At 37.7% G+C, this 18283-nt stretch overlaps 1 protein-coding gene across 3 annotated transcripts in view; it reads left to right on the plus strand.

Moving 5' to 3' along the window:
- The window catches only part of hlcs (holocarboxylase synthetase (biotin-(proprionyl-CoA-carboxylase (ATP-hydrolysing)) ligase)), a 49662-nt gene extending 33435 nt beyond the window's left edge, over positions 1 to 16227 (plus strand). For 2 of the 3 annotated variants that reach the window (XM_044370200.1, XM_044370201.1), the window contains 5 exons: positions 8926 to 8993; positions 9174 to 9334; positions 9578 to 9692; positions 10172 to 10385; positions 15352 to 16227. In XM_044370200.1, coding sequence (XP_044226135.1) covers positions 8926 to 8993; positions 9174 to 9334; positions 9578 to 9692; positions 10172 to 10385; positions 15352 to 15523 — 730 coding nt within the window. In that variant the 3' untranslated portion in view covers positions 15524 to 16227. Of the gene's footprint in view, positions 1 to 8925; positions 8994 to 9173; positions 9335 to 9577; positions 9693 to 10171; positions 10386 to 12869; positions 13004 to 13088; positions 13191 to 15351 lie in introns of all 3 variants that reach the window. The other variant, XR_006406744.1, reaches the window with a different exon arrangement.
- Positions 16228 to 18283: the final 2056 nt, after the last annotated feature.

The raw sequence follows: 18283 nt of genomic DNA on the forward strand, positions 1-18283 counted from the left end.
TGTTTGTCTTAGCTCATTCCATTTGAAATTCTCCAACAGAATCTGTTTTAGCAAATATTTGGCTGTCAGGTTAGGGATCCCCTGCAATTGTCCAATATAAAGACTATAGAACCAAAATTTTCAGGGGATGTCCTGGACTATGTTTCTTCTTTCTAGGAAGATTACACTGGGTATGTAAGGTAGCTGGCAAAAAAAATTGCTGGAAAGAAAATAAGCCTCATATGAAAGTGAGGTACAAGAAGAGGACAGTCAAGTGTACATTCAATCAGGTTAAGGTCAGAGTTGGTATGGTGAAATTATATAGCCCTAATTGAAAAGATTTCCTTGTGTTAATGAGTATATAATCATATAATCAGTAGATTTTAGATGTATGTTTTTTTTAAAAAAAGAAAAAAACAGAGGTGTCTTTTTTTTGGTTATGGAAGAAGGGAATGTCAGGCTCACAGGTTGTCATTTGTGTTTTGATTGGTGGTCAACCTTGTGAAGGCAGGTCTTACTGAATATGAGTCAGTCTGAGGGCAGATGTCAGAGAGAATAAAGATACAAACGCAAAAGTGGTGTGCTGTTGAGGAAGTCTTGAGACTGATGGACATTGAATGATAACCCTCATCCCTGACATATGTTGGATTAGTTTATTATGTGTTTTTGTTAACCTAAATGAATTGAAACCAACCACAATCTCAGTGTACAGTTGGTGACCCAAGAAAAAGAGCCGCGGAGGGATAGTGGAACAGCAGCATAAGGCAAGTAGAGCTTGGTGGGATTCAGGTAAGGCCTACTTTCTTTTCTTGTTGTTGGCATTCAAGGCATTCAGTATGCTGTGGCTTAGTGGTAATTAAATCCCCTTGATCAGTGATTCTCAATGATCGGGCCACAATCTAATACCAGTCCACACAGTGTTACTTACTGGGCCTCAAAGATGTTATCTGACAAGAATCGATTAGCTATTCACTCTCTCCCACTCCCACCATCATCCTCCTGCCTGCAAAAGCCAGTTGATTAGCAATGCTAGTTTGACAGCCATCCTTTCATATTTTTTGGTGAGCATCTATATCCACCTTCATTCTATCAGCAGTGAAAACCTTACTGCCCCTCCCCACCAAATACTCCCATTAAGCGTTTCTCCTCTTTCAGCCACAGAAAAAATTAGACTGGACTAAACCAAAAAAAGACATCCTCTGTCTGTCACTGATATCGATCATTCATGCTGTGAAAGATTAAATAGTAAATGGTAAATGGACTGTACTTGTATAGCGCCTTTCTGGTCTTCCAACCACTCAAACCACTTTTACACTACAAACCACATTCACCCATTCACACACATTCATACGCTGAATGGGCACAGGGGCTACCATGCAAATTGTCCTGGATGTAATTCCCTATGCAGTTAGCCAGACTAATTCAGGAACAACTTCTGGGGCGATTCATGTAAAAATCATATTTATTTGGAAAGATGTAGGAGGCTCAGCAGCTTGCTCCGATACTCATCTTTTTGTGACTCCCCTGAATATTTATAATGGAGCTAGAGGCAGCAAAATTAGCATTACACATAGAGCCACAATGGCCACATTGAAATAAACCAGAATCTTCCTTCAAAGAGATTGATGCCGCTTACATATCTGTATGTCTAATAAAACATTTACCAAAATGTGTGACTGTTTAAGCCTTTAAACTTTAAGCCACTGTGTTTTTTTACTAGTTATACCGATAATGGTCCTTTATTACAGTACTGATGATCTCAGTGTTAAACTGGGATCATGGACATGCTTGGAAGATGCTCAGTACTGGACTTTCTTGTTTCTGTTTTTTTGACCGAATAGTGTTTTAATACAAGAGAGTTTTAATAAGTCAGTTTCTCTAATTAAAAGTAAATGTGTGTTCAGTAGTTTACTGAAAAGCTATTGTAATGCTGAGTTGGCCTTTTATTACACTTTTTTTTTTATAATTATAGATACATGTCAATCAGCCTGGGTATCAAACCTCTATACTGACCAAAATGTGTTTGAGTTTCAAAAACTGTCAAGTAATTAAAGCCAATAATGCTTGTTCAGATTCTTGCTCTGAATTTTATTTTTGATTTTAATTCAAAAATGTACTCTTTTATGTAGGCAAAATGCTTACAGCTGCTTGTTTTTAGGTGTCATATAATAATTAAGAACTTGGTTTTCTTTTTTCTTTTTTTTCTAGAAAAAATAGAAAACAATTTACCAGTATTTCTCAAAATAAGGTATCAAAATGAAAAAATCATTTTTCTATCATACTGAAACTCAGCACTAGTGTTGTAGGACTAGTGGTCCATTGTTACTATCTTGTGTGTGTCAGCACAAAGCTGTTGGTGTTAAGGACAGTTAACAGTGTGGAAGTGTTTATTTGTGAACAAGTTTGGATAAGAGACTGTAGGGTTTTTCTATCACTACTTTGCTAGTCGAGAGAGAATAATGATTCTTTTCCTGCTCTGCTGAACTTGATGCCTGTGCCTGGAGCGACACATTTCCTACTTGTTGACTTTTTCTTGTTAGAGCTTCAGGCTCAGACATGAAAACCCAAGGGCCCACTTTTACTTTTGTATTCTTTTTCCCCCTTATTTTTCCCCTCAAAGAAAAGGTACATAAAGGAAAAGACGCAGAAATGGATGTAAATGTAATTCAGATTTTTCCCCCTCTTCTTGTGGTCATAGAAATTATGTTTCCATGCTGTCTGCACATGTGGAAGTATTTTTGACATTTACCCACACTCTCACTCACTTTCATCATTCTAAAATTGCAACTTCTGTGAGTCTGTGATTTTTTTTTATTTTTTTTTTTTACATAAAAACAAAATTTCAGATTTTATAAGATATTCCACAGAATGGTCACATTCATACACAGAATAGTGTGCATACTCTTACCAGTTAACTGAATAGAAAACTGAATAGAAAAACAACCTTAAGAAGGGATATCTAGTTAAAGCTGTTCAGCTGTTGAGCCAAAGCCCTGACAATCAATGTTTGTTTTGACAAGCAATCCAATATCCAAACTGACACTATGGAATTAAGTCCCGTTTCCCGTGTAAAATACAAACCGCAGGACTTACATGGGAGTTTGGTGCAGAGAAAATGGATTCTTCAAAACTGTGGCAACAGGGTCAACCATAAAAATCAAATTGGCCCAATTGACCTTGCATGCTCCACCTGCAATTATAAAAGATTGTAAGCAGATGCCTAAACGTCCTCATTTCTTATGCTGGGGAACATATGGTGTAGTGTTCGACATCAATGTTTTACGTCCGGTGGAAAGTATGCTATACTCCATAGCCCTGTGTCACATCAAGACAGGGATGTTCCATACAGGGTCCAAAGGGTAGAGGTTTTCATGTCAGCTTCACCAAGACTATACCAACCTGTCAGCAAGCAGTTTAATCTGTTTATCTTGTATTAGAGAATTTTTAATGCACGATGTGCTTCTCAATCTGCTGCAGTATTTATATGTTCAGAAGTGATGTTTGTTATATATATGTTATTGTTGAATATAGGGATGTCAAAATGATTAATTTATTATCAATGATTCCCTGTTAATTTCATCAATTAAAAATATATTAACTGATAATGCAGAAGATGAGATGTGCGGTGCAACTATCAGAAAATGTATAGATTTGCTGTAGTACCTGGTTGTGTCACTAAATTCCTATAATGTACTCTTACTTTGCATCAAACATAGGTTGCGTCAGTGGTTAAAAAATGGAATGGAAAAATGTCCACCATATTTCATGAATTGTTAATAATTAGCCAACTATCGATTGTTAACAAGGCCAACTATTAAGGAAGCTGCTTAAAATGTTGAATGTTTGGCCTATCTGGATAAAACTCAACAAGCTAGTAAGCAACAAACAAGGAGCTGCTCTTGAGACAGCTAAATTGAGGCTCTACAATGACATTGGTATCTTAAAACCAGGCACCTTATTGAAGGTCAAAAGCAATGCACTGAATCCATAAACAATAATAGCTCATTAATTTTTTCAGGAATCAGTTATTGAATAAGGCTTGGGTTCACTTTATTGCCACTTGTGTCACCCAAGCTCTAGAGTTACATTAGTAAATTAAGTAAAATACATCTAAGGTGTTTATAGTGGCGTTTTTATATGTAAAAAATTGGGGGGGGGCACCAACTACTTCAATAGATAGGCTACATACCAGGAAAACTACAGTACTTGCTCTTGCTACTGATGTGTTTTTTTTAACATGTTATGGGTCCACAAAACACTTTTAACAACAAAGTGGCTGCTTCTAGTAGGTCTTGTACACATATACAGAGGGAGAGAGAGAGAGTGAGTGAAAAGTGTGTGTGAGTGAGAGAGAGAGAGAGAGAGAGAGAAATTACACAAGTTACATTATCACTGTCACAAGCCTAAATTGTACAACAGGTAGTTCCGACCAGGCAATCTGATTGGTCAACTAGACATTTAGAACGATGAAATGACGCTTTAGTGGGGCTACGGGCTGTCAGCCCCACTTATCATTAATTTTGTGTGATCTACATTGAATACACTAACACTCTGAGCATGCGTATTCATATTTTCCCACGTGCAATACACATTGCATTGTGAGACACGCCGGCCACCGTAGGCCCGCTGTGGACACGAATCATGAAAACACAGTCTGAAGCAGCAAGGCAGGGAACAATTAAAAATGAACTAAAATCCCAACACAAATTATATAATACAATTTATGAAGATGCTATATTCATAGATAATAAATTATAGCAGATAAAAATTTGAAAATTGATAATAACGTCATTTGTTTGAACAGTTCTTTCTGGTGACAGCAGGTGGGCTGTGCCCCACCTGCCCCTAATGACCAGTCACCAGTGGGTGTTTACATGCTTAGAAATTGTAGCATCTTATTTAATGAGACATTGCATCAAGCTGCAAGACCATAGACTGTAAAAAACTAGCTGCTAGCTTGCAGTGATAATGCTAATGCAAATTTTTACTTGCGAAAAACAGGCCTAAAACCATGGAAACAAAATTGCCTCAGCGGAAAAACTGAACATCCGACTCCTTGGAGGGTTTTTTATCACAACCAAACGCTGAACAACACTTTTTAAGGTGACCAAAATGTTACAATTAACTTCCATTAACTGAAAACTCACTGCCATGGTGATGTTACATAATCAACATTGTTGCATATGCTGTTGTATCATTTATTTCACTCTAAATGGGGCCATAATTAAAAAATAAACATCATGATGCATTGAAGAAGACTTGATACTAGCGACTGAGACCATAAACTCATTAGGAAAGTGTTTGCTGAGGTAATAAATCAAGTGAGAAAGAGGGTCATTTTCTTATAGACTTACATACAGTCAGATTTCTTTTTGCAGCCAGTGGAGTTGCTCCCTGCTGGCAATTAGAAAGAATGCAAGAGAATGCAATGTAAGGCACTTCCTCATTGGCTTCACTTTTCAGACCGGGATCTACCCACTTGTGCAAGACTCACATGAAGATAGCTTGTTTTGAGTGACCAAGACACCATTCAAACACATTGTTCAGTATAATCACAATAGCAGAAGGATTATTGTGAAATAAACCTTAACTGGTTCTGTTTAATTGATATATAAACTTAAGTTACAATAGTAACTTCATGCATAGCCTATGTGTTCCTACTTGTTGTTCAAATATTATAGCTTTTAACAAATACAAATGTGGCCAGAAAAGTAGCACTTTGAGGCTGTCAAATAATAAATTGCAGGACCTCAATAAAAGGAGGAGGGTTGTTTTGGCCAATAAAACACAGAACACACATTTTAAGGTGTGTAGTGGGTTTAAGGAATGATTGTGTGTCTTTGTCCATGACCTCTGCCAGACCAGGCAGGCCAATTCCAAACAAGCAGTCAGCAAAGCAAGGTCATTCACTGGTGCCTCCGCTGTCCCGTGGTAATGCAGCAGCTCTCTCTCATTGGTCACTTTGAGTAGTTCTATTTGGAAATGGTAATTTCTGCTGTTCCTCAGTAAACAGGATTAGCTCAATTAATCACATTTACAGATTAGTTTGTCCTCTTTTATCGATCATCCATTTGATGCTGCTGAATGATCAATGCAAACACACTTATGCATGGTAAATCCTCTTTCAAAAATGAGCATCGATGGCAGAAATAATCTTTTAATCTTTGATATTTTAATCTGGAAAGTGAGAGGGTTTTTGGGGGGCAATGGTTTGGGAGATGACTGGCTTTAAGAAAAATTATCTCTTAACTGACCACATCAAATCCACCCCATTGTAATGTTAGAATTTGTATGGGATTGCTAGCTTTACATTTAAATATAAGTAAATACCTTTATTTCCAAATGCTATCAACTGCATGTGACTGGTACCATGAAATGTCTATCAGGTCCGTCTGAGATGAACAAACAGATTGATGCTTTGGGTGGGTGAGAAGGCTGCTTTACGGAGAGCAGGGCTTTCTCTCTTGTTTGGTGTCATTCCCCTGACTTGTTCCTGTGTGAGAAAGATGGTTCCCCTAGCCCATGATCCAAGGACACCCACCATTTTTCTTCTCTCACAGATTACTCGGCTGGTGGGCGTTATCCTCCTGACCTGCTTTGTCTGTGAGGGTGACCCCTTTGGCTTAGCTGCTCCCTAAAACAATGAGTCCTGAGCAGGGATTTATAGGGCCATGCTATTCCTCTTGGGACAATGCCTTCTCTCTGTCATCTGTCAAATGTGCTACTTTGTATGTCTTTGTTCTGGCCAAGTTGGAAAGAGCAGATATCAGTGAGCTGTGGAGATAAGAGGAGATGAAATGGATGAGTGGTGAGAGTAACAGCACGGAAGGTCCACATTTTCTTTGATTATATTCAGTTTTAAAACTCTGTTTTCTTGTGAAAATGATTTGTGTCCAAACAAGCAATGTTGTCTGACAAAATCAACGTAAATAAAGGTCAGGAATTTCTAAGTGCAAGGGAGAAGAAAATCCAATGTGTAAATCAAATTATAAAAGCTTTGGACAAAAAAACAAACGATCTCAGAATTACAGAAAATAATCATTCATGTCTATGAAACTTTTCTACTGCTAAAAATACAATCCAAGCTGAAGGCTACTACTGTTTAGTATTTGGTCTATCTGGAAACATTTCTGACAAGGTGCTGCTGTTAAGAGAGCAAATTGGGGGTTCCTATTGAACTTCATACCGAAGGGCAAAAGCAATGCACCGGGTCCATAAACAATAAGGGCTCATTCATTTCATTCATTTTTTTATGAATCACTTACTAAACAGGGCTTGGGTTAACTTAACCACCTCTTGTGTCACTCCAGCCCTAGAGTTTCATAGATATATCTGTAAAATAAGGGAAATCCATCTCAGGTGTTTGCATGCCTAAAAATGGTGAACACTGTATGTTTCAAATATTTTATCCAAAATGGCAAAGCTCAATAATAGTGACAGGTTTCAGTCCAATGTCATACAATATAAAAGTACCATATGTGTAATTTTTGTCAGAGGCAGTGAGACAATACACCCTCAGTTTTGTCTAAATAATCTGTCCCCCTAAATTAAAGCATATATCAAATTCATTACAACTTGGTTCCTTTTGGTGATTTTAAACAAGTGAACAACAAAACGACTACCTAAACTGTCTATTGTAAATATCCATTACAGTTTACAGATCCTCATCCTGCTTCAACTATGACCCACTTGTACCCTTACTACTTACTGTAGTTGTGTGAACAGTTTTCCTTTGCAGGATCAAATGTGTGTGAGTATGCAAATGTGAAATGTGAAAAATTAGGGGCTGAAAGAGGAGCTAGAAAAGATGGGGGGGAATAAAGGCAACAGTGGTGCCAGTGGTAATCGGAGCACTGGGGGCTGTAACCCACAAACTGGGAGAGTGGCTCCAGCAGATTCCAGGTACAACATCTGAGGTCTCTGTCCAGAAGAGTGCAGTCCTACGAACAGTTAAGATACTGTGCAGAACCCTCAAACTCCCAGGCCTCTGGTAGAGGGCCCGAGCTTGAGGAAGACACGCCCCACCCCCCATGGGAGGGGGGTGAGAGAGGAAATATATATATATCACGTTTTCATTTTCTGGAGAGGGTTGCTTGTACTGCACATGCAAGGGAATGCAGTTCTGTTTACAGAGCTTCTTTAGGTTGTTGTGCTACATATCACAATTTCTTCACTTTGTACTACATTGTAAATTTCTCAAAGAACTTCAGTACAAATGTGACTACAGAGGATCCGTTCAGGAACAGTGTTGAGAATAAGTCACCTGTGTTCTGGAAGTTCTCGGAGCCCTACACATAATCACTGTAGTTCACTGTAATCACTGCAGGTGAACAGTAGGAGAATAGACTTAAGCATAAAAATATGATTAGGGCTGTGATTATGTATGTATGGCTGCGAGCCATTACATGGCCTGTGTAGAAAGGTGTATTGATTTAAAATAGAAGCATATCTGTTCTATTAAACATAAGTGAGATGGATACGACTAAAAAAACACGTTTTGAATCACTTTGTGTGTGGACACGCTGTAATTCAGGGCAAAAAAGTCCCTGCAGAACTGTCAACTTTCTGACTATTTCTAACTCTCTTTCACCAACTGCTTACATCAGTAAAGTAAAACTTTCTCCACCAAATCTGCTAAAGATTTTTATGATTATCAGTTCAGTATTTAAACAACTGCAATACTTCCAGTTTATAAACATTGTTATATTGGATTTCTTAGTGTGTTTAGTGTTGAAGCTGGACTCAAAGTATTACAATAGTAAGTATATATTAATACTTTAATTATGTCAGTAAGGGCAAAAGTAAGAGTAAGGCTGAAGTAATTAAAAGCACTAACTTAAGGTGTAATAAACACTATAAACAAAACAATGTATACCGGTGCTGTCTCTATGAAGTACTTTAAGTTGGTTTTAACATTTGTGTTTCATTGTTCTTGTCTCCCCTCAGGCTTACTCTGCACTTACCAAAGGATGTGGGTCTAATAGCTATAGCGGCTCGACAAAGCCAGGGCAGAGGTCAGTGCTCCAGCACATTGTAAACCTGCTCACACAACATTCAAACATACCTCAAATGTGTAAACAATTTTCAGTAACAGTATTTTTTGTTTTTGTTTTTTATTCATCATAATTGTCTGAGGTCAGTTTGGTACCATTAAGGGTCCCCTTGTATGTTTCCTGTGTTTGCTGCTGCTGCAGGTAGAGGCAGGAATGCCTGGCTCAGCCCATTGGGTTGTGCCATGTTTACTCTGAGTGTCCAGGTAGAGCTGAGCTCCAGGCTTGGACAGAGGATTCCCTTCTTGCAACATCTGGCTGCTCTGGCTGTGGTCGAGGCGGTTCGTACACTTCCTGGATACCAGGTATCAATCTACACATTTTCCTATATCAATGTCAACACTAAGAAATTATCAGAATGTACATCCTCTGTAATTTGTCCCATATACTGTTTATCTGAATACATCAAAATAGTTTTTAGCAAAAAATATCAGTGGCATATTGTATCACAAAATGATATGATATTAAAAGCAATAGAATTGGGTATTAAATGAAAATATCTTATGTTCATGATTGATGATGGTTGAACATTTTGCAACCTTCCTCAGGACATAGACCTGAGGGTGAAGTGGCCCAATGACATCTACTACAGTAACCTGATGAAGCTCGGGGGAGTACTGGTGACCTCTACTGTAATAGGATCAACCTTTCATCTGCTCATAGGTAACAGCCTCCACTTTATCACAGGTAATGAGACTGGAGGCTATTTAGTAGATGATTGACCGTTTTCTTATTCTCTCATATGGCAACATGAACCCTCTCATACAGAAATGACCAGCTTGAGGCATGTTGGAATGTTCTTTTGTCTTGATGTTGTACTTTTTCCAGGAAATTGACGAACATCTAGACCATTTTGGTAACCTTAAATCATTTGTAACACCTTAATTACACACAAGTGATCTTAAGGAATATTTTGCAACTTGTAAAAGGCTTTATTAGTCATGATTTCAGTGTGTCATTGTAAAGGTGGTGAATATGATCAGTTATTTCTGCACTGTCACATTACACCAAGTAATTAGTCAACGATAGTAATTAATACAGTCTTTTTGCAATACATTATATAGTCTCATGTTGTTTGCTCAGAATAACATAGTAATATTGCTCACAATAACAGTAATATTTCTTCATGATGTGCCCTGCAGGCTGTGGTTTCAATGTGACCAACAGCAACCCAACATTGTGCATCAATGACCTAATCCAGCAGTACAACATCCAATACAACTGCAACCTGCAGCCGCTAAGCTGTGCCCAGCTCATCGCTCGGACTGTTAGCTACCTGGAGGCCCTCATCAGCAGCTTCCAACAAGGAGGCCCAGATGCCATCTTGCCCACCTACTACAAGAGATGGCTTCACAGGTGAGCATTCCAAACACTCCCACTGGGCTTTGGACTCAGGTTTTACTTCTTGTTTAGAATCAGAGCGAGATACTTGATTCAATAAGTACATGCAAACACCTAAACTCAGCATATCTGCCAAGTACTAGTTAAATACCAATGCTCTCATTAACCCAAATTAAAAATCTGTATACCTCACTGCATGAAAGACATTGTAATCATTTTTATGTAAGGTAACCTGATGTCAGGGTGCTGTGGCACTAAAAACTGAGTTGGCATGCTGCTGTGACTGAAAAAATGTAACTGATAACAGAAACACTGAATTTTATAATGACACTGAGGATGGTCACATCTGGCTGATATCCAACTAAGATAAGAATCAAAACTGTAATTAAAAAATGATAATATATTGTTATGCACATATACATATACAAATACACACAAATAAACGCATACACCTGAATTTATAGGGAAAGTAGGCTTCTGTTAAATGTATAAAATGTATATATTGCACAAAGATACCAGGTGTTAGATGCATACCATCTGTCCAGGTTCATGACTAAAACAAACATACAGTACATATTCATTCTTTTTGTCAGATCTATAAAGCCACGTAAGCTGTTTTATAAATATCAGTCATTGTAAACCTTGACAAGGCTTTACTGTCAATACGCATGATCATTACACATGGCTGTGGCTACTAATAGCTATTATATTAATTGATCACATGCACCTGTGATGCTGTAATATCTCAATAATCAGTTTCAATAGTTTATGGCCCCCATATTAAAACAAACTTTACAAAGTGCTTCACAATAAAGGATCATATTAAAAGACCTCACAAATAAAACAATGCCTACAGTATAATTAAAAAGATTGATAATACTATTCACACAATTTGATTCAGTGTAATTAATGTGCCTTTGATTGGCATTTTACAGATCACTGTGTAGACTGCAAGAATCACACAGTGGACAGCAAAGTAAAATTGGTCAACAATTGAAATAAACAAATGATATTAAGATTCAATCTCTCATCTTATTTTTCTTCCCCACCTCATCATATCACTCTCAGATGGCATAAGTGTGTGTGTTTGTGTATGTGTGAGTTGAGCACACATACTTGTTTATAGGTTTATGAGTAGGAAATTGTTTTTGTATGTAATCATTATTTATACATTATGGAAGCAATTAAATATTTAGTAATTAAAAAGTCAACTATGACAAGATTTCTTTTGTATTTCCTTTTTATGTATGCATTTGCTATGTCATAATTAAATGAAAAACATAAGTTTAAAGTTTTTTTTTTTCTTTAGCTTTTTGTCTGTCAAACCTTTGTTTTTTTATTGTGACATAAATTTTCCATGCCATATTAAAGGATAGGTTCACAATTTTTCAGGTACCCACATGAACAGTGAACAAGGTTTTGATTGCTGTAATCATTCCTCCTGTTCATAGTGGCTATTGAAAGATCCCCTTCAAATGTGCTTTCAGTGTAAGTGATGGGGGCCAAAATCCACAGTGTTTCTACACAGTGATTTTGTACAAAAATGCATTTAAAAATTCATCAGCAGTTTATCTGAGGCTCCAGCAGTTAGTCATATCAAGTGGATATCTGCCACATTTACAGTCTTTTGTAGCAAAAAATTCCCTCTTTGCATTTCCTCGGACAGTGTTTCCTTGTTGAGCTGCAGTGGACAAAAAACAAGAGGGGCTTTGGAACTAAAATGACTGCTACGCTGAAAGATATATACTTGATTTGAATAATTTGGATGGCTAAAGATTCCTATTATCTCAGATAAACTTTTAAATACATTTCAGTGCTGTCCAGCGGAGGGCATCATAGAACTGCCACTACTATTTACAAAGAACTGTCTTTAGTTTTTAAAAGTTATGCCCAAGTTGTGACTGATTGTTTTTCATTTTGGCATTTTGGATGACACATGAAAAAGAGAAAGCTCCCCTGCACCACTTCATTAAAACTAATGACAGTACATTGCATTTAGTATTGGCAGTTCTGTGCTGCTCTCTGCTAGGCAATACAGAATTACAACACACCTCTGTTGTCTGTGTCATGATTTCATTCTAATGTGGCAATGAATGAAAAACAATTAAATTGGTTATGAAAGAGTAACTACCCTCCCTTCATTCCAGCACACTTAAAAAATGCAGCCGAGGACTGCAAAGGACAACGGGTGTGTGGCCTCATGGCTATGTAGTGTAGGGCTGGGTGATATGACCAAAATCTCATATCCCAATATATGTCATTTCATATCCCAATAACGATACCTTTGCCAATATAGCTCATTTTAATTCAATGAATAAATAGTTGGTCCATGCCCACCTCTCTCCCCCCCACTGTCTGTCCGTCCTTTGCACGGATTAAATTAAATTACTCTTGGCTTTTTATTCCCGAAGCCTTTATTGCACTTACAGTAACGTAACAAGTGTAGTTGTCATCAACTCGAGTACTTCACCGGCTTCACTTTCTCTCCTGTGTGTGCAGCACACACACCGATGGCTCAGCCCTGCAGTGGTGAATCATAGAGAGCAGAGGAGAGCAGCGCGACTATAAAGGACAGCAAAAAGCAGCAGAGACTCTCACACTGAGCTGAAATTAAACGAGTGTACAAACATTTGGTAAATAACACAAATAAAGACCGTCTCTACTGTGTTTTGCTGTCATTTATGGTCACTGTCTCGTTGCTTCTCTGCTCTTTCTCAGCGCGGGCGGGGCTGAGCCCTCCGCGTGTGTGCAGCGCAGCAGGGAAGACAGACAGCGGTGGAGAGTTGGAAAGATGACAACAACTAAACTCGTCATCTTATTGTAAGTGCAATAAAAGCTTTGCGAGTAAAAAGCCAAGAAGAGAAATTTATCAATGTAATCCGCACAAAAGATGGACAGACTCCAAATGACAAAAAATATTGCCGTAAAGAATGTGATTTGTGTCACAACTATATAAACGATAGAGCATAATATGAAACGATAGATATTTTTCTCTCGTCACACGATATACATCATCATATCGCACAGCACTAAGTGGTGTGCGACACTGTAAGTGTTGACACTGACCAGATACATGCTACCGACAGTGTGACAGAGACTGACCGCTGTTCAGTGTAGCATGAATAATAGGGCTGTCAATGAATATTCTAAATTCAATTGTATAGTGGAATTGTAAAAAGAAAACAAACATTTGATAGTGAAAATTAATATTTGATTGTGGAAAAAAAAAGCAGCACTACCCTGGCTGTCTGCCTCACGAGTTCTCACATGGGCCTGGGCTGCTGCACAGAATGCACTGAATGCACTTCATGACGGACAGAAGTCACACAACGTCACTTTCATTGATTGAAAATGAGATGTCAAGCTGAAAAGAGCGAATAATCTAACAGCCGTGTGGTAATGATGGCAGAGAGTTCACAACCCAATTAGGCTGCAGAGAGAGTGATTTGCACTCTGAGCAATCTAAAAAGCCGTATTTGGAAACACTTCAGATTAGTATATTACTTAACCTGTATAAAAATTAAGCTATCAAATAATATATCAATTACGAATCATTCTTTTGATCTCACTCCGAGAGATATTGCATTCTCAGTTCTCACTTTAGCACCAACCACAGTACAGAGAGAGAGACAGGTCTATAGTCTTTAAATTAAGTTTTATGGTATAGGACATTATTTTATTTATTGTGTAATGTGTAGGTATGTGGATCTTTTAAAATACATGTTTATGTTGAAATGAATATACCTATACAAGTAGTTATTTCTCTTGTTGTATTGGTTTACCCTCTTATGGACATAATGCACAAAAATAGATATTCATATGGTTTGAACCTATGTGTTTTTTTGGAGGGAATAATTGAAAGTCATTTTTGGCCAATTTTGAAAATGAATAATGATGTAGAGCTGGATGAATTCCACAGATCTACACATTTACCAACTTTTTATTTTGTAACGGATGTACTGCGTAGTAGTGGTGCAACAGGTATACGGGCTGTATACAGGATTCACAATTGGGCTCCAAATGGATGTGCCAGTGACATATTTACCAGCCTAATGGTATGGCTTCTATTTCTGAAACTACTGTTTGCATTTCACTAGTAGTTAAGTTTTTCTACATTTTTACCATCACAGCTCTGTTTGCAATGAGTGACAGCTCTCTTCAATGCTGTACCACTCCAACAGAGCTTTCCTTAGTGATAGTGTGCACGCACCTGTCAGTTTATAATGATTTTGATTCACTAATATACATACGGTGGTAAGAACAAAATTGACTGGTGCGCATGTGTCATGAATCTGACAACAATTTTGTGTGAACACTTGTTTTGTGTGCAAAGTTAGTACATTTCTACACACATATTAGTTGAGGCCCAATATGTGTATCGTTCGACAAATCACCAATATTAACATCATATGCCAACATAGACGTGTGATTATGTGTACAAAAAAAAATGTGTAAAAAAAAAACAACAACCCCAAAATGATTTGGTGTGTAGTTACTCTTTAAAGACAAAAAGCTAAATAATTAACTTTGTCATGATTTATTTAATTATGACAGAGTAAATGCATACATATAAAGGACAATGTGTATTGTATTTCATTTTATTTCACTGTTTGGTTTGTTTTAACGTAGGCATATATGACCTATTAAGAGATCAGTGCAATTAGTGGTTCTGATAGTGTACTGAAACATTTGGATATAATAAACATATTGTTCAAAGTACAGGGAATGAAGGAGATCAAGTCAGTGTACCCAATGACAAAGTCAGTTTGTGTAGGAGAACATAGCCGATCAGAGTTGGGCACATATGACTGTGGTTTGTGAGGGTTATTGGCTGAGGAAAGAAGCTGTGGAGGTGGTGGTTAGTCACAGTCTTAAAGGGTCTGACTCTTAGTCTTAGCTGAGAAGCAAAGAACAATTTTTTAACTTCCCATAATATCCTGAAGCTGAACTGTGACAGTGGTTCTCTGTGCTCTGGCTTCAGTGGGACTCAGGTGCGTCTCTGGAGCGAGGATGGACTAGAGGCTGAGGTGGTGGGTCTGGACCCCAACGGATTCCTCCAAGTGTACAGCAAGGAGCAGGGTGTGGTCTCAGTGGAACCTGATGGAAACTCCTTTGACATGCTGAAGAACCTGGTGATCATCAAGCAGCATTAGGACCAAACTCAACAAAATACATTGAATAATACATTGAATGAATGACTGGATCATTTAAAGTGACAGAAAACTTAATGGAACTACATAAATTTATCCTTGTTTTCTATTTGATCACTAATTTCATCTAATTTCATCACTAATACCCAATTCAGACTAATCCAGTGTCACTGGTTAAACCCACGTTGGGGGTCTATCTGTTTAGGCCAACCTGCATTAGGAGGGTTGGCGGTCAGAGGCTGCCCGGCTTTGATGACCTGGCGTTGTCACTGAAGTTTATGAACTACACAGCAGATTGAAGTATCTGCAAACAGTGAGAAGCAAGGTGACAGCTGTCTCATGAATGGGTCCTCGGTTCGAATGTGCGTTAAGTAGACCTGTGTAATATGTGCGTCTGCTGTCTGAAAGTGGTATAAATACGTTACTGATTTAAAGTGGCATAATTTGCTAGCTTACCTTGACATACATTCAGTATATCCAGCCCCTGTCCCTTCATACTATCTTCAACATCAGTTTGATTATGACCCATAGGCATAGGCTAAGACCACAAATTCAAATAATTATTGAATAACTTGCACTACTTTCTGGCAATAATACATGTTGTACCCCTTTTCTAAACATTTAACCTAATTTCATTGTTACATGAGAACAATGATCATTTAAGCATTTGCACTTAATTTCAGCAAAATAAAAGATTTCCACAGGAACGTGTTGTTCATTTCTTTAGACTAACCAGCATCTGTTTTCTTACATGGCCACAGAAGTCCACAAAATCCTGATTATCTAATGAAAATGACAGAGTCAGATATAGTAGTCTTAACTGGGAGTATGCTGATTTTTTTTTTTTTTTAATTTAACATCCGAAGTCTAACTAAAACTAATATGAAAATAAGAATAATGGCTTGTAGCTCTAAACAGACAGTATCTTATATCATGAAGACACTTGAAGAGTGTTTTTCAGTAACCAGATAACTGTATTGCATATGGACATGTCTGATTTCCTGCCTTAGACTGATTTCGTACAGTAACCTGCTGTCTTTCTTCCTCAAGCAACAGAAGATTCATGATAGATTACCAAACAGGATTAGCAGGCACAAGCACAGTGCCCCTGTACTGCAATTACACATAATGAAAATATATTTTTAGCATTCAAAAGACACTCTATTAGTATTCTGGATTATTAACCTCTTCTTCTCAGTTTTAAAGCTACAGTGTGGATACTGGTATCATATGAAACTAGGCAACATAAGCAATCCATTTGTACCGTGTCATGCTAGCTTGTTGGGAAGGGGGCTAAATAACGCTCCAAAGATGGGCTAAATTTTGGCAAAGGGAAAACTGGCTTGGCCATTTTCAAAGGGCTCCCTTGACCTCTCACCTCAGGATATCTGAATGAAAATGGGTTCTATGGTTACCCAAAGTCTCCCCTTTACAGACATGCCCACTTTATGCTAATTCCATGCAGTTTTGATTGACTGTATTTATTTATTGGGACAGTGTACAGTTTTTAGCATAAAAGATGCACTGGAGTTAGCTCAAAGCTAATTTACATCTGCAGTCTCCCACAATCAAAACATACAACAACAAACAGTACAAAGCAAAAAACACACAGAACACACCATACAAAATACAAAGCTACACACAATAGCACATCACATACACCCACAATGTCAATTAGAAATTAATAATGTAAACTTGTCAAATTAAAAGCAAGACTACCTGCGCTAATGAAAAGACCATAGATGAAGTTTAGACTCAGCGGTCACAGAGCTGATTGGTCTTTAGTAGATTTTTTAATTTGGCCTTGAATGTATTGATTGAACTGCAGTTCTTCATATCATCATGTAGGGCAGTCCACTGAGTTGCGGCTTTCACAGAGAAAGCTGACTGCCCAAATGCAGTGTGACAAAATGGTATGGTACAATCTTGTATAGAGGATATTCTGGAGGATTTAATAGAACTTACTGAGCGAGTCTACACAAAGTCACATAGTGGAGGAGGGGCCAAACCATTTAACATTTTATAAACTAGGCACAAATTTGAGAATAATCTAAAATTCTCAAAGCACAGTAAATTGTGTTTCTCCAGTACAGTGGGTGGAAATGCATTGGCTTTTTGTCCAGAGTTTTTAGAGGTTGTTTGTTTAAGGACTCGAAAGGCTTTATGGCTGTTTCTCCAGCTTGCCCCCAACATGTGATGCAATTAGACATATGGGAAAGAATCATAGTATGCATAAATATCTTGGCTGCGTCCAAAGAGAGACAGTTTCTAATATATATAAAAAGTTCTACTTTATGGTTTTAATTGTTTTTTTAACATGTTTCTTAAAGTTCAATTTGGATCCAGTGTCACATCAAGATATTTAAAATCAGTAACTATGTCAGTCTTTTCACCTTTGATGAAAATATCAGCGTTAGGAGGTTCTACCATGGTTTTAGAGAAAAACATACCTTTTGTCTTGTTTACATTTAGACTAAGAAATGACTGATCAAGTTGATGTGTGATCCTTTCCAATGCAATTGTTAGCATAGCAGCAGCTAACTCAGCTGTTTTTTTCCCTAACTCATGTGCATGTGTGTACACAATGGTGTCATCTGCATACATTTGTAGTTCTACATCATGACACTGTTGAGGGAGATCGTTAATGTATAGGCTAAATAATAGGGGACCTAACACTGACCCTTGTGGAACACTCATTGTGCACTTCATGTTTCTGGACAGTGTCTCAGAAACTTTAACACATTGTATCCTATAAGATAAATA

This window comes from Thunnus albacares, chromosome 13, assembly GCF_914725855.1.
Source record: "Thunnus albacares chromosome 13, fThuAlb1.1, whole genome shotgun sequence".
NCBI lineage: Eukaryota > Metazoa > Chordata > Actinopteri > Scombriformes > Scombridae > Thunnus > Thunnus albacares.